Below are 23,964 nucleotides of genomic sequence, written 5' to 3'. Positions count from 1 at the left end.
ACAAGCGTAGATTTTGTGATTTTGGCTTGGTTTTTGAGGTACCCATTAGAGCCGAGACGACATTTCGACCGGACAGGGAAATGTCTACCTAGCATATTTTTCGTAAATTTCCCGATTCATCAAACCATAACTTCGTCAATACTTGGCCAATTTTGTTCATCAAGCACTCAATGGAAAGATAAATTATTTCTCTTTAAGGTAAGATATCCGTCAAGTTGTATAGAACCCATTTATTAAAATAATCACGGTTTAAAAAAAATAGGTCCGTTTTTCTCGACCGCCGAGTTCATACCCTTGATACTATAATATATATATGTATACTATTGGTTAAAAAATTTCGTGACAGGTCCCTGTGGATCGATCGGACAGCAGGCACTGGCCCTCTGGATATCTGGTCTCGCGTGCCCCTGGGTTACAATTAGAAATGAGTTGTTACTTTCTCCGAAATATAAGTGTCCTGGACCCTACCAGTGTTAATAGGTTTTCAACGCTGAACATACAGTAATTAACAAGAGGCCCAATTGAATGGTCTTAACGGTCATCTGAAAAAGTTGGCAAACGCCTATAGGAAATTAAACAGAAATGGTGTCGTTGTGGCCATCTTGGATTTGGAAACAACCCCAAAAAATAACAACACTTAAACGCGACTTGATACATAGATACGCAACTGTAACTTTTACAATCAAACGATACATTTGCAATAATGGTATAGTATACGTACTACCAAGTCGATAAAATATCTTTTATTTTAAAATGGCACACATTTTAGGATATATGTGGTGTGCACTGTCAAACTTCCTTTGTTTATGTTTAGTACGGTACCTTTAGTACACAAAGATAACGGTGTAGGTGTCGTAAGATACCTGGATATACATGTACATACGTACCTAATTACCCACTACAAGTTGTACCTCAGGTATGTTGTAGCCCGGGGGTGGACGTCACTGTGACGTGACGAATAAGGAAGTGTGCCAAACCTATATACCATCCAGCGGAAGGTTTACAGCCGTGAAACGTACAGCAGACTGGAATATAACACAAAACAGGTAAGTTACATTTGAAATTCAAGTTTGTGGAAAGTTAAAATCAATGAACCGCGAATTTAAGTCGGACAATGAAACATAAATTCCTTAAGAGTTCAGGTCATCTTTTTATAACCATTTTCGCGTTTTAAGAATAGATTGTATAATACATATGTATATATATAATATTGTAAAACTCCCAATCTTTAATTTATTATCTTTATGATGAATTCCGTATTTATTTATTGTTTTATTTAGCTGTATTTCAACATTTTGATATCTGACTACTCGTTAGCGCTGTTTTCAAAATATAACACACGGAACTAATGCTATTTTATCATATTTGGCATATTACAATATGATCTAATAGAAAAATATTTAACAATAACTTTATGGTTTCTTTTTCATCAAATAACAATCAGTATTCTAAGTGATTTCTGATAACGTTACTTATCGATGTTTCAGGGGACTTTTTTTCACTCCGTAGAATATTACGAAAGTTTCGAAATTCTGAACATAAAATGAAAACATTTTGATTACACGTGTTATTTTATTTCAACAAATCTAATTGACAAGATGTGATTACACGCGCTATAGGAAATACGAAAATGTACACGTATGTGTAGAGTATGTATTGCGTTTTGTTGGTCATTTGAGAAATGCACACTTTAGCTGAAGTTTGTTTATGTTTGAGATCGACGTTTTGATACTAACTACATGTATAACATCGTGATGATAATTAGCCATGATGTCATAGTCTGGTTACACACTTTGGGTGAGAGAGTGCACATCTGAATATTTCCTATGGTGACATATTTCTGCCATCGAGTTAGTTTAGGTCGACTTATGGTAACTCGACTTTGACAAGATATATATGTCGGCAAGCCGAGTTAAAGCATGACTTGTTGAGATATTTATGTCGGTAAGATGAGTTTTAACACGACAAATCCACATATTCATATTGGAAAGTCGAGTTAGGTAGTGTCTATGGTGGCATATTTCTGCCATCGTGTTATTTTAGGTCAAGTTATGTAACGTAACTTTGCCGAGATAATTATGTCAACCAGTCGAGTTATACCATTACTTGTTGAGATATTTATGTCGGCAAGTCGACTTACAAAAAATGTACATCATGGAAAGTCGACTTATATCCTGGAAAATTGACTTACCTTATTACGACGAGATCCACGATAGTCTGTCGCGATAGTATGGTGGCATATATACAGTATGTCTGCCATCGATTTGCCGACTTACGACTTAATAATGTCGACATCGTTAAGGCATTAAGTCGACATCATATCGGAAGATGTCGACATAAACAGAAGAATATGTCGACTTACCACATGTACATGCCCACATAATGATTCCAAGATATTTATGTAGACAGTCGGTAACTCGGCGATTAATGTGTTTATGCTCGGGTGTGACACCGACTTGTCAGTTATTGATGTCGACATCTAAACTAAAAGATGTCGACATCTGGTCTTGAAAGTGGAAATCAAAGGCCACCCTTTCATAGAGCACTGTGTATATGCAGCAAAAGCCATACAGCAGAGATCGACGTTGATTTTGTTAATTCAAGTTTTTATTTATTTGATTTCAAAATAAAAAAAATTGTGATCCTGCACATCCCGGCCATGAAACTGTAGCCTGCGTGTACGTAGCTGTTAGCCCGAGCTAAGGAAGTGTACAACGAATTATTAATATATATAACCTTGGGTTGAAAAATCGTTTCAAAGCTGTGTGTGTGTTTTGTTGATTGGAATTCGTACCAAGTCCATGTAGTACATACCGTACTATACTATATTAAAAGAATGAATGAAAAAAAATAATAAAAAAAGATTTTTTTTATGTTGTATTTTCTTGTGAATCCCGAAAAATACCAGTTACGTAATTTAAAAGCCATAAAGGTCACAGTACAGGTACACAATACACATTGGGAAACCAGCTTTACTTGTTAGCTTGGCCTGTCCATATATATATACATAAATATTTACATCCCTCGATACACTTATATAAAGGCACAACGAATTTTTGTTACGGTCTTAATGGTCAGATTCAACCTTTGGGCTAAAAATCCTCCAGGGACGCGGTTTTAAACTCCCAACTCGCGATACATCTGCATCTATTTTTCGTAGTAAAAACATGCGTTCTTTGTAGTCAAACGTAGTAAAAAAAAAGTCACGTGCTTATACCTCATTCATGCCATTGGCCGGAATATACAATTGTGTTATGGGTAACTAGTGATCACGTGATTTTGTGTTTACTTCCAAATATGGTGATAGTTTGCTTGCCATTTCTTCGGAGAAATTGATTTATTTGAAAATATTTAGACTCCAAAATGTTATTAATATTGCATGCATATCATTTTGACTTGCACATATGCACTGTTTTACTATAAATAATGAACTGAATGAGTTGTAAAACTGCCATTTTCACGTTTTGTAAATAAATGATATAATACGAATTGACCAATTCAATAGGTCTAACCGTCTAATCTAAAATCAGCGAAGATCGGCTACTCCCGGCTAAATTCGTAGAATTCTAAATTTATATTTATATATATTATTACCTGCTTTAGGGTTCAGAACATATACATATAACACAGAGAAAATAAGGCCAAATTATGTGTAAATACCAGGTCAGAGAAATCACTCTATTTGGAAGTAAACACACACTCATGTGATCACTAGTTACCCACTAATACAATTCCATATTTATTTCGGCCAATGGCATGAATGAGGTATAATCACGTGACTTGTTTTACTACGTTTTACTACAAAGAACGCGTGCTTTGTACCATTATGGGGGAAATCCTCCGCGGATCGTGGTTTCATTTCCACCATTTGAAATTGTTAGCAATACTATCATATCATAGTTTATTTTCCATATTATTTCCAAACAAATAGTTATAAGTTTCCGCATAGCCCACTTAGCTTTTTGGGAATCTAATACATACATGTACATGTATGTACACATATACTAAGAAACACGGGCTTATGTGCTTACATGGCAGCTTCCCGCCTGGTAAATTGGGACCTAGGACCTAACTCATTATGCTTCGGTAGGTTCCGTACGAAAATGTATCGTCTCAAGGCCCTCTACCAATATTGTGAATTTCATGGCCCTGGGGTCTCGGGAATTTTCCCCAGGGGATAGGGTCTTTACCATAGTTTATATAGGGAAACACATTTATGAGCATTATTTGCTCAATTTTCATAGGAAACAGATGTAATGGAATCAAATACTCTTCATATATTAAAAGGTTAAATGGATATCGTCACTGGCTGATTTCATGGGCCTGATAGGCCAATATATGGTGCTTATATACAGTGTATGTATTTGTTTCATTCTGTATCCGAACTCGGGTGACCAATCAGAAAAAAAAACATGCATGGCTGACAGGTGGCTATGTGTTTTGTAATTCCTGCTATATAAACTTCATTTTTAGTTTTACCATGTTATAAAACATTTCCAAGAGGAAAGAAAATGGTAAAAAAATTACAGAAATAGAGAAAAGATCCATCTTTTATTGGCATGATTTACATCAGTCAGTAGTGGGTACCAAGTTCATTAAACTTTTTAAATGTGCAACTGCAGGGGCGTAGGAAGAAAAGGGTCCTCCTGCACATTTTTCGTACTTCATTTTAGAACATTTTGCCGCTTTGCGGCGCATTTCCTAAAAGTTCAAGCACGTAATGTCCAAACCTTTAATAACAAAAATTCAATACACATGAACTAAACTAAAAATGTCCATCAAGGGATTCTACGATTTCAAAAATGCTTCTTAAAATATTAATTTGTTTATATGTCTAAGCAAGACAATTAAATCAATTCATTATTTTTTTAGTTAAACAACAATGTGCTGATGGTGTGAAGTCGTATGTTCAGATCGAGCAGGGTTGCATAATGATATGACGACATTCACAATTATAATTTCTAAATGCAGGTAAATGTAAATCGAAAAATTACCACGTTAAGAACGCATTAAAATCCTCAAAATACACCGTAAAACTCATCTTGGCCATTCCAAATCGTAATATTTTTTCGCGGGGGAGACCCCCGGACCCCCAGAACACCAAAGTCTCGCGCATTCGGCGCTCGCAACATCATCAAAATCGTATTTTTTTTCCGGGGGAGATCCCCGGACCCCCAAAACACCAAAATCTCGACCCTTCGACGCTCGCACGCCATTTTGCATATTCATTAATTTCCTGTTAGCGTCGCCATTGATATGGATGTGTACAAGGATTATATGTAATGATTTATGAGAAAAAGTATATAAAGTATATATGATTGTGTTTTGAATTAATCTCCTCCTGTGTGACCTATTGCAATTGTCTTTTGGCTGGCATCATCCAGTGTCTGTTGGAAACAATTTACAATCTTCTTAATAACCAAGAACCTCATACATGGACATGTTATTTGGCCATAGCATGCTGGGATGAAGGGATACAGAGTTTGTTCAAATCAATGATCTTGACCTATGTGCCAAGTCACAGGGCTGATACATATTTATTTGTTTGTTTAAAAGCAAAACATTATTTATAACTGTGCATATCGGAATTCAGGTGACTGTTAGCCTAAATGTATATATCCTTATTGCCTTCTGCTCATTCTCAAATCTCATCCATTTGTAAACAATTCAAATTTTAACAAACTTCTTCTCCACAACACGGTTTTTCTCATTTTACAGCAAGTACAAAAACAACAACAATCAAATAACGATCATAAATATTTTGTATTGATATTATTTTTTTTTTGCAAATTTTCAGCAAAACAAACATGTTTCAAATTAAATTAATACACATATTTGATTAATATATTTAATCTGCATTCATTATTGAATTTAAAAAAAAAAAATTTTTTTTTTTATATCATAGCAAAGGTACATGGGTTGTCATTTTAATCAAGGGAGATAAATGGAAAAGTTAAGATTAATTCACCTCCCATGCATTATTCAACCAAATTTAGCCTGGTGCATTTCCTGGTCAACATCAATTATAATTTCAACACAAATTAATTAGATGATGTTTCAAGTAATTGTCGAGTATATATACATGAACTTTGACATCTGCCATGGCACAACATGTAATCTTCAATTTATCAATGTTTCACAATCAAAGTCTACTCTAAGCCTTCTGTTTCAAATGGTGGAAATGAAATCACGATCCGTGGGGGATTTTCCCAATAATGGTACGTAGTAAAACAAGTCACGTGATTTTACCTCATTCATGCCATTGGCCGAAATAAATGTGGAATTGTATTATGGGTAACTAGTGATCACATGAGTGTGTGTTTACTTCCAAATAGAGTGATTTCTCTGACCTGGTATTTATACATAATTAGGCCTTTTGAAGAAGATCTTATTTTCTCTGTGTTATATGTATATGTTCTGAACCCTAAAGCAGGTAATAATATATATAAATATAAATTTAGAATTCTACGAATTTAGCCGGGAGTAGCCGATCTTCGCTGATCTTAGATTAGACGGTTAGACCTATTGAATTGGTCAATTCGCATTATATCATTTATTTACAAAACGTGGAAATGACAGTTTTACAACTCATTTCAGTTCATTATTTATAGTAAAATAATACATATGTGCAAGTCAAAATGATATGCATGCAATATTAATAACATTTTGGAGTCTAAATATTTTCAAATAAATCAATTTCTCCGAAGAAATGGCAAGCAAACTATCACCATATTTGGAAGTAAACACACAATCACGTGATCACTAGTTACCCATAATGCAATTGTATATTCCGGCCAATGGCATGAATGAGGTATAAGCACGTGACTTTTTTTACTACGTTTTTACTACAAAAAATAGATGCAGATATATCCCGAGTTTGGAGCTAAAACCGCGTCCCGCGGGAGGATTTTTAGCCCAAAGCTTGAATCTGGCCATTAAGACCGTAACAAAAAATCGTTGTGCCTTTATTTAAGTGTATCGAGGGATGTAAATATTTATGTATATATATGGACAGGGCAAGCTAACAAGCAAAGCTGGTTTCCAAATGGGTATTTTGTATCTGTACTGTGACCTTTATGGCTTTTAAATTACGTAACTGGTATTTTTCGTGATTCGCAAAAAAATGAAATCTTGAAAAAAATCATTGTAATATAGTATAGTACGGTATGTACCACATGGACTTGGTACGAATGCTAATCCACAAAGCACACACACAGCTTTTAAACGAATTTTCAACCCACGGTTATATATATTAATAAATGATTATGGCCAAGAGGATGGAAATTCGTTGTACAAAGCAGAGTCCTTTTGCACTCTAACTTCCTCAGCTCGGACTAACAGTTACAATGTGTACATACACGCAGGCTACAGCTGCATGGCCGGGATGTGCAGGATCACAATTTTTAATTTTGAAATCAAATAGATAAAAAAAAATTCTGAATTAACAAAATCAACGTCGAACTCTGCTGTATGGTGCCGTGCTGCATATACACAGTGCCCTATGAAAGGGAGGCCTTTGAATTCCACTTTCAAGACCATGGCCAGATGTCGACATCTTTTAGTTTAGATGTCGACATCGATAACTGACAAGTCGGTGTCACACCCGAGCATAAACACGATTAATCGCCGAGTTACCGACTTTCTACATAATTATCTTTGAATCATTCTGTGGGCAGGGTCATGTGGTAAGTCGACATATTCTTCTGTTTATGTCGACATCTTCCGATATGATGTCGGCAACTCGATGGCAGAAATATGCCACCATAAGAATCGTAGGGTTTTGTACATGTAAATAACTTTACCAAATATTTAAATAATTATTTTATTCAATAGTATAGGAGAGGGTTTTTATTAGAATCCATCAGTATCCTCGAAATATTGCTGAGTGTGCATGGATATTAGTTCATTTTCTTGAGTACTTAGGTTCATATCTCAGTTCCAAATAATAACACACCGATAGTGGCATATAAGAATTTAGCTGTCGATAAAGAATGATTCCTTTAACAATATATACCATAGCGAGCTAGTTTGACTTCCAATCCCCCCTGTCATACTCTATCCAATCCCTTTAAAATATTGCAACATACTGAAATCAATATTGAAAAAAAAAATTCATATAAGCTGATGAACAGTTGAATGAGAAAGTTGAAAACCATAATGATATTTATATAAAAAGTATTATTAATTGATAATTAAGTAATAATAGGCATAGCTTATGCGTGAGTCCATTGTGATTGAAATGATCCTGTCTCCAAGGAGAAAGGAAAGATAATAGAAAGAGGTTAGGCATACGTACTGGTAGTGTTTTTCAGTATAATGTGACTAATTAAATCGTGGCCTACTGCTTTCCCACTTTTTTTATCATGTACGTTAACTTATCTTCACTGGTAAATTCATCAAACCTTATGGTTTTCAATAGATTATTAAAGAAAAAATAACATTTCGCAAAGCTATGGCACAAACAACTTAAAACCCAATGTAAAACTAACTTAGTGGAATTGTAGAGTCCTAACAAGTTAATAACTTATCGTTAATACTACACATACCATCACTCCCTAGTCGATTTTAAACACAAAAAAATCAATGTTAATTTTCATAACACGGGTCGTCGTATGTTTCACGACTTCGCCTTAATTATTGGACAGTATAAATACGTAGTTGACAGTCAGCACGCCACACGCCAAAACAGCGAAATGATCCTTCAATGTTACATATAGATTAACATAGGGAATCTTCCATTTACTACATTTTATACCACAAATTTGTTAATTACAAATGTTAATTTTTTTTCTTTCGGAAACTACCTTAGAATGACTGAGACATGCTTATAATTCGTTGCTTGCAGTATTGATATTTTCCCAATGGTTCGTGATGGGGTCTCGTGTTTTTACGAGAATGTTACCTTACTACTGGCTTTGATATACTTATGTCAACTGTTCTTTATTTTGACAATAATTTTCTTTCCTACACAGCCATGTCAGGGTCGAAGAGTAAAGGCTGCATGAAAACTGCCATCATCGTATTTAACCTGATTGTGTTTGTAAGTATAGCTTTTGTATTATATTATGTTTGTAAGTATATATCATAGCTTTTGTATTATATTGTGTTTGTAAGTATATATCATAGCTTTTGTATTATATTATGTTTGTAAGTATATATCATAGCTTTTGTATTATATTATGTTTGTAAGTATATAATAATAATATCATAGCTTTTGTATTATATATTTGTTTATAAGTTATACTTTTGTATTAGTTTAAGTATTATCATAGCTTTTGTATTATATAGTTTGTAAGTATATACATAGCTTTTGTATTATATTATGTTTGTAAGTATATAATAATAATATCATAGCTCTTGTATTATATTCTGTTTGCAAGTGATATATCATAGCTCTTGTATTGTATTGTGTTTGTAAGTATATATCATAGCTTTTGTATTCTATTATGTTTGCAAGTGATATATCATAGCTCTTGTAATGTATTGTGTTTGTAAGTATATATCATAGCTTTTGTATTCTATTCTGTTTGTAAGTATATAGCATAGCTTTTGTATTATATTATGTTTGTAAGTATATAGCATAGCTTTTGTATTATATTATGTTTGTAAGTATATGGCATAGCTTTTCTATTATATTATGTTTGTAAGTATATAGCATAGCTCTTGTATTGTATTGTGTACACTTTGTTTAAAACTCTTTATGATTTTGTTAGCTCACCTGGTCCGAAGCATGCGAATGGCCAGTGAGATTATGTTATGAAGCAGCATCCGTTGTCCGTCATCCGTCCGTTAACATCTCTTTAAATCGCTGCTAGTCACAAAGTTCTGCATAGATTGTAACCAAATTTGACCAGAAATGTCATTGAGGGAAAAGATTAAGAGTTTATATAAATATTTCATCTGACCAATGGGAGCAGAGGGACGGGTCCTGATGTAAATCATTTACATCGCTACTTCCCATAGAGTCCTGCATGGATTGTCCACAAACATTTTTTGGGGGATAAGCGAACAACGTTTATGTAAATCTTAGCTCTAACCCCTATCGGACAGGAGAGTCGAGGCACTGGTTAATCGTTTAAATCGCTACCAGTTATTAAGTTTTAAGTGGATTTAAAAATATGACCAGAAACATCCTTACAGAAAATGTAACCGAGTTTTTAATCTTGGCTCTGATCCCCCGTTGGCAAGAGGAAGTTAATGCTGAACCTGTATTCATTTCTTAGCATAACAAACTATATGGTCGATACAGACCCTCTGGGCCTCTTGTTATGTTAACCTGTTCCATTGGTCACATTGGAATACAATGCAGATCTTGCCAATTATATTATAGTTGAGAAACCTGTTGATATAGATTAGTAGTTATAAAATTTTTCTGAATTTTTACCGGGTCGAGGTGGCCGAGCGGTCACCTTACATGACGTGTTCCGACATACTAGCCCTCCACCTCTGGGTTATAGGTTCGGAACCAGATACTGACTGTATATCGGTGGTGTTTCTCCGAGTACTTCGACATTCCTCCATTTCCTACACCTGACACGCTCTATGATATGATAAACCGTGTTGAGCAGCCATGTGTATATTAAAAAAATGCTGTCAATCTAGACCTAAAGTTGATTCATGAACTTGGTAATTCCCTGGTCTATTATATTTATGCCCTAAATACGTTATTTATGAAGGAATTCGTTATTTACAGATTATGAATAATCCATTTCGATTTTGCAGCTTGCTGGATCAACTGTACTAGCGCTTGGAATTTTTAGCCTCGTTTCGGACTATGGTGCTAAAGAGTTATCTTCAGTTCTAGGCAACGACTTGTACCACGATGCCGCCTACGTTGCCATAGCAGCGGGAGCCGCTATATCGGCCATTTCTATGTGTGGCTGTTGTGGCTCCATTAAAGAAAGCAAATGCATTCTGGGAATGGTATGTTTTATGTTGGAATGTTTTTTTTATTGTTATCTTGCAGTTGTTCATTGATGGATTATCATCTTTTGTTTCTCATAAATATAGAAAGGAATTCAATTCTTAGTTTTAATAATGATCAGTTTTTTTATCATTGTTCCATTGATTTCCGGTATTCACCAATCTTATTTAAATCAAGTTTTGACATAAGTATCTGATCTAGCTTGACGTTCAAGTTGTTAATTAAGATTTTTTTTAACAGAATTGATACTAATTCATCCCCCAAGTTTGGATATGATACTAAATTATCTCCCGCTAGTTTGAAATTATAATAATACTAAATTATCTCCCCTAGTTTGAATATGATACTAAATAATCTCCTCTAGTTTGAATATGACACTAAGTTATCTTCCCCAGTTTGAATATGATACTAAATCATCTCCCGCTAGTTTGGATATGATACTGAATTATCTCCCCTAGTTTGAATATGATATGAATTATCTCCCTCTAGTTTGAATTTATAATAACACTAGACTCTTTCCCCATAGTTTTACACCATCATCAAGCCTTTTGGCTGCTGGTGAATATTTTCCTATTCTAGAGACTGATTTCGAGCCTATTATATGTCATTTACGTGTCTGTGTTTAATCTTCTCCCTATTTTATACCCTGTCCAGTATCTAGTGTTCATGAGCTTCATATTTGTTGTGTTGCTGACCGCTGCAGTCCTCATCTTCGTGTTCCTCGGACAGGTAAGATCTAATAAAACAAATATCTGGTCTTCCTTTCGACCTATGCAACATCTTTCTTGTGGAATTATTTAAGCATTATTCTAAATATGAGCTTATGAAGTAACAGGGAAAAAACCGGAAGGATATTCTTCTATGAAAAAAAAGTTTTACTTTTTTTGTCTATGACTGCAAAAACCTAAAATACATTGAAACTAATGCTTATAATTTAATTTGTATAAATCAGCGAGGTACTATTCAATTCTTGTTTTTACTTATTTTTACAATAAAATAAATTAAGATGTGGTGCATTGATATCTCACTAGTAAAAATGAGTGTAACATATGTAATTAAATTATATAAGGTTTTGTCGCAATGTTTTTTTTTTACATATATAAGAAATGTGACTAAAAAGAAATGTTTAAATTAATTTTAATTTTAATTAAAATTTAATGACATACACTGTAGTGCTTCCATGTGATATATTTAGATATCTAAGGACGCCAAAATCTCTATGACGTCAATTCTGACGGAACAGTACGGAGTGGACTTGGACGATCGTGCTGATAACCGAGTTGTTACAGACATGTGGAACTTCATGCAGAAACAGGTATAGGAATAGGAGTTACCTCCCTTATGTTGTGATTTGTAGAACATGTACAGTGAATACTGGTAAGTGCTACTTCATTGTCAGACTCGAAAGGCGATTTAGAGGCATTGCGGTATTCTTTACTTACAAGGTAATTCGCTGATAAGAACTCGATGTTTCGTGAGAAAATGAAATTGAAATATACAATAGAATAGAGAATAATGTCACGATATGGTACTTATGAATTTAATTACATACATAAAGTACACAGGGAACTGAGAATTGGTTACATATTATATCAATATATATATATACATGTGTCCATAGACAATTTTTAGACGCTTTAGTGGTCCAGATAAAAAATCGGTAAAATTCGTATTCTACTTTGTATTATTACCCGTATTAAATAGTATACTTATATATTACATAGACTACGTATTTTACTGATTTTTTATCTAGTCCTCTAAAACGTCAAAAAATGGTTTATTGACACTCTAGTGGTTCCATATTGATATAATTATAAATTGTAACTAATTCTCAGATACCTGTGCTATAATAGACAGTATATATAGGATGTGTCGAAGGGATCACGTCACACTTACCGTTCAGCACTGATTACCGTTGTCATGGTGACATTGTAATTAAACCTGACGTAATGCAATTGAATCGGGTCATGGATAATACGAATTATAATTGGAGCGTATCGTAAAGCATCGTAGTGGAGCGGAATTGCAAGTTTAATTTTAATTCAAGGGAATTAACTCTGATAGGTCAGAATAACTATGATCATACAGTAGTTACCCCAGCGAGAGAATCCTGACATTATTTTGTTGTCACTTTACAGACGACTGTGTCAAGATTTATGTGAATTAGACAATATCTTAGCTGTAACCAAAGTTGGCGTTTCACCTACAGTACAATTATTGGTCTCGAATGAGATATTCCACTAAATGTCAGATCTATACAACGACGCCTGTATATCCATTATAACTCACTATATAGTGCGATTGGCGGACTTAACCAGCATTGACCTTTCGAGATATGATACTTATATAATTCACCCACGATTGTTCTTCTTAACTGTTCGTCTTCACACATCCACTAGGGTATCTGATCACCTCCCCTTGTTACGATGCTGTATCTGATAACTCCCTAGTTACGATGCTGTGTTTACCTTCCCTAGTAACAACGCTCTGTTTACCTACCTTAGTGACAATGCTGTATATGTTTAATTTCCCTAGTTACAATGCTGTATCTGTTAAATCCATTTCCTTAGTTACAATGCCGTATCTGTTTGCCTTCTCTAGTTACAACGCTCTGTTTACCTCCCATAGTTACAGTGCTGTATATGTTTAATATCCCTAGTTACAATACTGAATATGTTTAATTTCATTTCCTTAGTTACAATACTGTATCTGTTTAATGTACTCTAGTTACAATACTGTATCTGTTTAATGTACTCTAGTTACAATACTGAATCTGTTTAATGTACTCTAGTTACAATACTGTATCTGTTTAATGTACTCTAGTTACAATACTGAATCTGTTTAATGTACTCTAGTTACAATACTGAATCTGTTTAATGTACTCTAGTTACAATACTGAATCTGTTTAATGTACTCTAGTTACAATACTGAATCTGTTTAATGTACTCTAGTTACAATATTGAATCTGTTTAATGTACTCTAGTTACAATACTGAATCTGTTTAATGTACTCTAGTTACAATACTGAATCTGTTTAATGTACTCTAGTTACAATACTGAATCTGTTTAATGTACTCTAGTTACAATACTGAATCTGTTTAATGTACTCTAGTTACAATACTGAATCTGTTTAATGTACTCTAGTTACAATACTGAATCTATTAACCTCCCTAGTTACTATGCTGTATATGTTTAATTTTCCTAGTTCCGTAGTTACAAGACTGATTTTGTTTAATTTCATTTCCTTAGTTACAATGCCGTATCTGTTTACCTCCCATTGTTACAATGCCGTATCTGTTTACCTCCCCTAGTTACAATGCCGTATCTGTTTACCTCCCCTAGTTACAATGCCGTATCTGTTTATCTCCCATTGTTAAAACGCCGTATCTGTTTACCTCCCCTAGTTACTATGCCGTATCTGTTTACCTCCCCTCGTTACAATGCCGTATCTGTTTACCTCCCTAGTTACATTGCCGTATCTGTTTACCTCCCATTATTAAAATGTCGTATCTGTTTACCTCCCCTCGTTACAATGCCGTATCTGTTTACCTCCCCTAGTTACAATGCTGTGGGATATCAGGAGGACCTAACTCTACCACATCCTGGGCTGCTTACAAACTGGAGTCTCAATGGTACACACAGTTTTCTGTTGGTATGTAAACTGTTATTTTCTTTTAAGTTCTACTGGACGTTTGATTGCAGATTTGTAAAGAAAAATGCACAAAGAATGGTGTAACTTTCCCAAAGTAACGACACTTCAATGTTTCATGAAAGTTAAAGTTGCCATTCTTTAGAATGTAATCCAAACTTAAAAGGTCTATAGTCATTCGAGAATAATTTTCATACTTAGACAATTTTTGGGTTTAGCATTAACAGTGATGTAAATATATCCAAAATCAGTGTATACTTGTGGCACAAGAAAGCTGACTACAAAATATCTCAAGAAAAAAACCCATGTCATAGTGATTTTAGAGGAAAAACGAGCGAATATCAATAATCATCCCTAGGAGTTAGAATCTAGAAAGCGACTTATCCACATAACCAAACTTTATATAATTTTCAGGCGTACCTTACGTTCCCGACAGTTGCTGTCGACCCGAAGGTGACTTAGAGCTATGTACGGGGATGAAGACGTTTTCTGGACCCCCTGGGGCCGATGTTCCCTTATTGCCCGGCACCAGTAGAAACCCACACATGTATGATACTGTAAGTGATCAACACACGTGTGATACTGTAAGTGATCTACACACGTGTGATACTGTAAGTGATCTACACACGTTTGATACTGTAAGTGATCTACATACGTGTGATACTCTAAGTGATCTACACACGTGTGATACTGTAAGTGATTCACACACCTGTAAGTGATCTACACACGTGTGATACTGTAAGTGATTCACACACCTCTAAGTGATCTTCACACTTGTGATACTGTAAGTGATTCACACACCTGTAAGTGATCTACACACGTTTGATACTGTAAGTGATCTACACACGTGTGATACTGTAAGTGATCTGCACACGTGTAACACTGTAAATGATCTACACACATGTGATACTGTAAGTGATCTACACACGTGTGATACTGTAAGTGATCTACACACGTGTAATACTGTAAATGATCTACACACGTGTGATACTGTAAGTGATTCACACACCTGTAAGTGATCTACACACGTGTTACACTGTAAGTGATTCACACACGTGGGATACTGTAATTCATCCACACATGTGTGATACTGTAAGTGATCTACACACGTGTAATACTGTAAGTGATCCACACATTTTTAATACTGTAAGTGAACCAGACATGTGCGATAAAGTGATCCACACAAAAATGATCCTGTAAGTGATCACACACTTGTGATACTGTAAATGATCCACACATGTGTGCTACCCTGTAATTGATCCACATATGTGTAATACAAGTGATACACACATATGCGATAACGTAAGTGATCCACACATTTAATTCAGTTGTCATTTTGACTTAGATAATTTTCAATAATATTTATCTTATTCCTCTGTGCTTAAAGCCAATAGTCGGACAAACAAAGGCTAAAGTCGGTAAAAATGGTGTTAATATACCCAGTGTAAATTCTTATGGAATAGAAAAATAAAATCTCCCATCAAAATCGCTCTGTTTGCGAAGAAATTAATATATATTATAGGAATCCCAATACGTCTTCCCAACATATCGTGTTGACATATCCACGCAGCCTCGTTTTCAAAGAGTAAGGCGAATTTATATTTAGAACTGTGCTAAATTTACACGGGCTTCCCCATAATTTCAATGGTCAAAATTGGACACCGTAAGCAGAACTGACCATCATAGGCCAAAGAACGCATTAAGACTGGTTTCCTTTGCCCGACTATTCGCTTTAACGCGTTCTGTCAGCTGATGTACATAGTTTCTTAATTGATTACTTTTTAAGCTGCAATGACATTGTGATGTAAGACCTGAAAATATCTGCTGTTGTCAAAATATGAATGTTTTCTTTGTTGATCAGGGCTGCTATGATGAGGTTGTCCATTACGTCCAGAGCCACGCCCTTATCATTGGAGGAGGGGCATTAGCTGCAGTGGTAATTATTGTAAGTATCATCGGAGGTATGGTCGAGACTTATTGAGGCCTGCCTCCGATTTCTCGAAACAAAGGAGAAGACTTAAGTCAAAACTTAAGTTTTTCTCCTTATAAAACTTATGACATAAGTTTGTTTCGAGAAATAGGAGCCTGATGACAAAATAAAATGTCAAAGTTCTGGATTGTAAGAAATACACTGTCAGTTTTACAAATACTCGTGGCGTAGGGAGATGAAACGTAATGGGGGGGGCAAAGGTCCTCAATGTTTCATAACAACCACAACCCCCTCATTCCCTTGCAGGCCCCGCACCCACAGGATATACTTGATATACTTTTTCCATATATCTATAGACAGTGGCTTCGCTAACAGGAAATTAATGAATACGCAAAATAGCGTGCCAGTTTGGGGTGTCCGGGGTATCCCCAGGAAAAATATTACGATTTATAATGACTGAGATGAGTTATACGATATATTTTGATGATTTTGCGAGCGCCGTAGACGCGAGATTTTGGTGTTTTGGGTGTCCGGGGGTCTCCCCCGGGAAAAAATTGTACGATTATGAATGGCAAAGTTGAGTTTGAACATCTTGAACGTTTTAGTACACGCGCCGGATTCGGGGGGGGGGGGGGGGGGGGGGGGGGCAAAAAGACATGTTTGCCCCCCCTCCCGTCCTGGGGAACGCGGGGGCAATTGCCCCTCACCCCACGCGCTTCCTTCGCCCCTGCATAGTGTACAGAATAATGTAAACCCTTTTAACACAGGCATCAGTATATGTTATTTATCAACTAATTTATCTTCTCTAACTCATTGTTTTTTCGAGAGTTCTCTTAGCGATGAATATTTTGACAGAAATTTGAAGGGCAGTGTATAGTCACGTGTCATGACGCCACTGAGATGGTTCAGCTTAACAATCGGCAGAATCAATCAAGTTTCAATATTGGAGTAAATGTAGAAGCTGCGTCCCTTTATATGACGTCACCATCCCCAGGAAGCCCCGGTCCAGAGGCAATAATCATAGATACAGCGTGGTTTAACTACCATAACCCAGACAATATCCAAGCTATTTCAGACCAACATCCTTATTATTATTACATAAATCTACCTGTAAGGAGAAAATCACCAACAACTTGGGCATACCAATATGTTGTACGTGTACTATAAAGAAACCGTCCTCGATATTCTAGGGGTTACTATCACTGTCGTTAAGTAACCCCTATAGTGTCGAGAATGCATTCAGCATGTGTAAAAGTTTCATTAGGAAAAACCTAGTCCAGATATGACCGATAGAAAGCTACATTCGATACTGCATTATATAGAGTTTATATACCATTTATCATATTTCGATACAGAAGCGGGTACCTGGACATTTTCGGGTACAGAGTTAGAATGGCGCCTACCCATTGCATTATGAAAAAATAGACAGATACGGATATTAGGACTTAAATAAAACATATTTTTTTACATCCTGTTAACAATTAATTACTTTCTTTATTCTGATATCAACCTTATAATACCACAACTTAAGCATTTTGTTACCAATTATCATGGCTTTGCAACGGGTTACCATTTTGGACGTCAGAAATACAGTACAATACGTCAGTTTTTGGCCAAAGTGACTCGACAGTGGTATCCCCGGATAAACGATAGTGTATCCAGAATAATTAACTATCAAGAAAAACCGACATAGAATTCATTATAACTCAATCTGTTAATAACTCGACTACTCATTCGTAATAGAATTTTTATTCTCATTATGTCGTTAAAATTTAATCCACGCTGCATGAACCATAATTTAGATATCTACCAAACATGAATGGATTTGGTACATATGTACATAATGTTGTGGTTCGTTAGTTAATTTTCATAAGGTGATTTAGCAGACGGTTTGAAAAAAATAACGTCTGAACTCTTCAAATGGTACAATTACAGACAGAGGAACAAAATGACAGCCATGTATGCTTGGAATAGTTTCCGGAACAGTCGTGAGGCAAAATATCCACAAAGTGCCCGTTCACGACATTTCTAGACACTTGTATCCCAAATGGTCGACAGCAAAAGTTCTTTTCATTGTTTTGGTCATAACATGTCATTTCTAACAGTTTTCTGTAAACCGCTAGGGTGTAAGAGTGCGTGGCGTGTCCCATTTGTCCCGCCTTTATAGCAGGGGTTATGTTATAGTAGAAACGGAAGGCGGGTATAAGGAAGTATTCATTAGCCTGATCAATTTAACTATCTGTTTTTTAGGTCTTTGGTTTGGTATTAATTTAATGGCCAATAATCTTTTTAATAGCACGTATCTTTGTTCTATCTGTTGAGCAGCAACAGTTATACAGCGCTGTCCTCGAGGAATTGATGGTCTTGTTTTATTCAAATGCTGACCCATGTAGATTAAACTGAACTATAAAACCCTTATAAATGTAAATAATTTACAGACCAAATATTATCTTGATTATATATTTGACATTTTATCAAATCTCGTTTCAGCTCTTCGGCATCATTTCCGGTGTTTGTTTGTGCAAACGAATTCGGTACGACGCATTTCTCTCCTGAGTCACGTGGTTACATGCATGATGTATATCACATAGACATCGTCTGGGGAAGCTAACTCGAGGAACAAATAATACCCTTATCGTGAATGGACAAAAAAGTTCACACAAATCATCATTGTTCCCGATATAATTTTCGAAAAATGTTCGGGATATGTCGTAATTTATTCTTTGTAATACCCAATATCATGACTAAACCTTCGCATGAAATCCATTAGTTAAGTCATGGAGTATTGCCATTGCGTCACTTCATGTTGTATGTTGTATGCTGTTCAAGTCACCGAAAGAGGAAGTCTTCATTCAAAGACTACTGTACCAGAGTATTCGTTCCTTGCATTCATTTTTATGAGGGGACCGCAATTGAACTATGTGGAGTTAGTGGCCGTAATATGTGCACATCCTATCGAAAAATCCTTTATTTTTGTGTTATATACATAAGAATACTTACACTATTTATTTCAATCATTATTTATTGTGAAATCGTATATGTACTTTGTAATGCAGTGTCATTTTCGCATGAGTTGTTTTTGCTCCCATCCATCTTAAAATGGAATAAAAATTATCATGCTGTTATAACTGATTCCTTTTCTATGACCCGCATTGTCTGTTATTAACTCAGCCACAACATCTTCAACAATTCATACTAGTAAATAAAATCACAGGGGTCTGTTATTTATTTATTATCATCTCGGTGCAATATATACAATTGTCACTTACTACTCGGCCACGATGTTACTAGTGCCTGTGTCCTGCTGGTATGACGGCTGTTGCAGCGTATAGATGTACATCTGTTACAAATTAGCCTACTAGATCCTATACACTGTAACCAAGTAGTCATTAACCGATGCCAGCTGATTATTTAGGGGAACATATCAACACAATGAGGAATGCTTAAAAAAATAAACGAAAAATACCTAAGGCCGATGTAATTACTTTATTTTAAATCCCGTGGGTATAACAATATCATATGTTTATGAAAAGGTTGGTTAAATGATCATCCTTGAATGCTAGCACATCTATATAACGTCTTGGTTTTGTTTGGGGAATTATATATGGGTCTTATGTATGGGGGAACATGTATGTAGTTGTGTTAATGTGAGGGAGATCTATATGAGATTTATTTTACACGTACCATTAAATAAATAACATTGGTTTTGTAATTCACGCTTTTTTTGTTTGTTTATGTTGTGTCGGCTGTAAGAGTGCAGTAGTTAAGGTGTCTGTTATTCTTGTATGGGACACAATGCAAATATCTTTCCGGATACTAATGCTTTTTATTTCTCCACCATGACATCACGACTGTGCTTCTGGAGCCACAGTCCACCCAAAACCACACCTCTAATGTCCCACCCACCCAAATCTATACTTCTAATGCCAAACCCACCCAACCAAATCCACATCTCTAATGCCCCCCCCCCCCCAAATCCACACCTCTAATGTCCCACCCACCCAAAGCCACACCCACCAAAAACCACAACCCAAATCAACACTTTTAATGCTCCACCCACCAAAATCCATGACTCGCATGTCCTACCCACCCAAATCCACAACTCTTATGCCCCACTCACCTAAATCCACACCTCTAATGCCCCACCCACCCAAATCTACACCTCGAATGTCCCACCCACCCAAAGCCACACCTTTTATGCCCCCCCCCACCAAAAAAAAACAACAACATACCTCTTATGTCCCACCCACCCAAAGCTACACCTCTAATGCCCCACCCACCCAAATCTAAACCTCTAATGCCCCATTCACCCAAACCACACTTCTTATGCCCCATCCACCAAAATAGACTTGATTAACGTATTGAAACAGTACGAAACATGTACTAGTATATCAAATGGTATATAGGATTGTCTCGATGTCGTTTCGGTCGATAATACATCTGAAACATTTTACACCTTGTCAACTCAGCCGGTCAGAAGTGCTTACAGATGACAATGGTAAATAACGATTTTCATGCTCCACATAGAAATCATGTGTAAGGACACATACTGTCTATTTAACGAAGGTCATCCGTGTGTCACGATAGGATTATTGTGGATTGTTGGTGTGATGTGTCGACACTGGGATTATTGACATTTTGCTCTAACGATACTTCAGTAGCAAGACTTAATGTTATAATTAATATTAATACATGAACAGTACAATGAATGATGCTCCGATATTTGCTGTTGCTAGCTATACGACTTTTGACATATTTGTATAATTACCAGGGCACCATTGATACCCCGCCTGTTTCTAACAATAGAGTTACGCGCCACACACACGGGGAATTATTGGTACCAGAAATACATAAATCTTGGTCATATTTGACACAACTTGATGAGAGCTTGCAAGACTGCGAACAAATTGCACATGTATACACAAGTTGACGTGAAAAGAGGGATATATGATGTGTTACGAACCGGTTGGGTCACCGTTACAGAAACTGATAGAGAGGCGCACAACATGTTGCAGGAATGTTAACACGTGGGAAATATGGACAGACACATGACACGGGCGATTATGGGGAAACATATCATTGAAAGCGTCTGTTTTCGCACCGAGGCGCAATTTACAAGTCTATGATAATTACTGATACAGCGAGGAGTGCATTTCATCTCAGGGTGTTTCATAGAGGTATACTGTGTTGACAAGATGAACTGAGCTTCTATTTACAGAATATACTGTTTGTGCTTACCTGGATGATTTTTGTTAGTTTACCTGAACTCTTAACTTTTCCAAACAATAAAACCAGACACGATGCCTTCTACACTACGTATGAGCCTCTATAAACGGATTCCCAAAACACAGATAATGACTCAGTTCCGGTCACCTTGTCCAATCACTGCCATCTGTCCCGATAAGGAGGGAGGAGCATGGACATGTGATTACGCAAGCAAGAATGTAAGGTACGTTGACAGGGACGGAGAGTTGAAGGGCGTTATCAGTTATGCTGTTTGTATCAAAGACGTCGGCGTTTCCCCGACAACCCAGAACCTCTGGACATGCTCGCATGAGGACTACAGCATCATGGAGTGTTTTGCGGATACACCTTCCATCCGGTTCCACACTGATTACCGACCTTACAGCATATGTGTCTCATTAGATGAACATGTGATTGTTGGAATGGAGAAACGTGTCACCAAATATACCACTAGTGGTAAAGTTGTTCTCAGTACAGGTGCCAGTTCATCGTGGAGTTGTCTCCCCTTGTTCTGCAGACCAGCGCGTTACAAAGGATCCTGTGTATGTACGCCACATAGGCTTTCTGAGTGTCACATGACTAGAAATATCGCTGTGGTCGATTTGGATTGGTCAGACGATGGCGGGAACGACAAACCGCACGTGCTTGTAATGGACAAGAATTTTCAGGAGTTATTTAGGTACAACGGTAATACCCCGGATGATGTTTTTGAGAGTGAAGGGTCAACTTCTTTTTATCCCTGTGACGCAAGATATGATAATGACGGATGCCTCGTGATCGGAGACACGGACAGACGCCGTATTCATCTACTTACCGGACATGGTCAGTACCTCAGGCTCGTGCACACGGACAGGGTATTTACACGTGCAATAGGCTTGGACGAACACAATGTGTTGTGGGCGGTGTTCGGTGTACTTGGGGAAGGAGACTTGAAAATCATGCTGTACAACATCGACGCATGACGTAATATTATGACGTCAGACCATAACATACAGGAGATATTAATTACAACATATACATAACACAATTGTTGGCTAATCGCTTTATGAAGTAATGTTATATTCTGTGTTTTTTGTGTTTAAAATATGATTGTAACTTTGTGTGTTAGTGAGCTATACTGCCACATATTTCAGAGACGAAATATGTTCTAACTCATGGAAAGGCTTTCAAAGGGGTAAATTGTGGTTAAGAATAAATTAAAAGTGTATCATGTAAGTAAGAATTATAGAAGGTGTGGATGTAATAAGGAATGGGTTGATGAGTCTACGTTAATGAAATAAGAAATTGTATAAATGTGGATTACGCTGGTTGAATTTTCCGGTTAAAAAGACTATATGTATCCAGCCCTGAGACAAAAGATGTTAATACATGTGTGCGTGTAAATGTACTTCAATAATGGTTGAGCGTGTTGAACGGTCGTTTTAAGATCTTAAAAGCGTTATTTCGTTGGGTCTGTGTGATTATTGTATTCATACTGCGTTTTTGGGAAATCGATTTCTGTCTTCTATATTGATATCTAAAACGATCACAACACCAGGAAGTAGCACCTAACATCTCTAGTTCGGTCCATGATCCAATTTGTTTGTTAGCTCGTGTAACACTTAATAATAACTCTTATGAATTTTACAATGTTTGTTTTACTTTTGACAGTTTTTCAATGATTTTCTTTTACATTTACACTGTTATAAACAACTTCTGTAATAGGTTTTGAAAACATCATTCTGAAACGTATTATGCCTGATGGAATAAGGACATGTTTTATTCATGAGCTCTGTAATCGCTGTGGCTGTTCAGCACACTCCGGTGATTTGATGGGTCCTGACAGGCAGTGAGAGACTTGACGGTAATATCTAGGAGAAAATTTATAGAGCTGTAAAAAGCGTTGTGTAATAATGTAACAGGGCTAGTTTGATTTTTAATTAACTGTCAGGGAAAGGGTAAAAGTCGTGTCTATAATCGGTAGTAGTTTATTGTAAGCAGATCGCGCCCAGGACGTTATATTTCTATCTTGACGTATTTCTGTCACTTTCGACGTCTGCATATTCACCCACACTGTATGTGACGTTATCACCGCCAAATCAAAAAGCGATTCTTGTATAATGTTTAAAGAACCATTCATGAATGTCATATCTTGATTCAGTATCCAAGTTTATTCATTCTAACATACAAGCATTAATTAGAATGACACAACTGGTGGATATGATATTGTGTCACTCAC

At 36.2% G+C, this 23,964-nt stretch overlaps 2 protein-coding genes across 2 annotated transcripts; both read left to right on the top strand.

Annotated features, from left to right (window-relative positions):
- Positions 1 to 867: 867 nt before the first annotated feature.
- Positions 868 to 20,197, top strand: LOC138325334 (tetraspanin-18-like). Its single transcript, XM_069270919.1, has 9 exons — positions 868 to 1,046; positions 8,973 to 9,040; positions 10,723 to 10,923; positions 11,579 to 11,653; positions 12,120 to 12,239; positions 14,482 to 14,575; positions 14,987 to 15,129; positions 16,434 to 16,517; positions 18,993 to 20,197. Exons 2-9 carry the CDS (start codon positions 8,975 to 8,977, stop codon positions 19,056 to 19,058), a joined length of 849 nt encoding a protein of 282 aa, XP_069127020.1. The 5' UTR covers positions 868 to 1,046; positions 8,973 to 8,974; the 3' UTR covers positions 19,059 to 20,197.
- A 1,605-nt stretch (positions 20,198 to 21,802) lies between these two features.
- LOC138326396 (uncharacterized) lies at positions 21,803 to 22,708 on the top strand. The gene has a single exon (XM_069272507.1). It carries the CDS (start codon positions 21,803 to 21,805, stop codon positions 22,706 to 22,708), a length of 906 nt encoding a protein of 301 aa, XP_069128608.1.
- The last annotated feature ends 1,256 nt before the right edge of the window (positions 22,709 to 23,964 follow it).

This window comes from Argopecten irradians, chromosome 6 (assembly GCF_041381155.1).
Source record: "Argopecten irradians isolate NY chromosome 6, Ai_NY, whole genome shotgun sequence".
NCBI lineage: Eukaryota > Metazoa > Mollusca > Bivalvia > Pectinida > Pectinidae > Argopecten > Argopecten irradians.
Note: the sequence above shows the minus strand (reverse complement) of the source record. Positions and strands in the feature narration are given on the sequence as shown.

Bases quoted from the DNA above. Each gene is read 5' to 3' on its own strand.
- LOC138325334 (XM_069270919.1), top strand. From the start codon at position 8,975: ATGTCAGGGTCGAAGAGTAAAGGCTGCATGAAAACTGCCATCATCGTA. The intron at 9,041-10,722 runs GTAAGTATAGCT...TCGATTTTGCAG, and splicing joins TATTTAACCTGATTGTGTTT to CTTGCTGGATCAACTGTACT. The intron at 14,576-14,986 runs GTATGTAAACTG...TATAATTTTCAG, and splicing joins GTACACACAGTTTTCTGTTG to GCGTACCTTACGTTCCCGAC.
- LOC138326396 (XM_069272507.1), top strand. From the start codon at position 21,803: ATGCCTTCTACACTACGTATGAGCCTCTATAAACGGATTCCCAAAACA.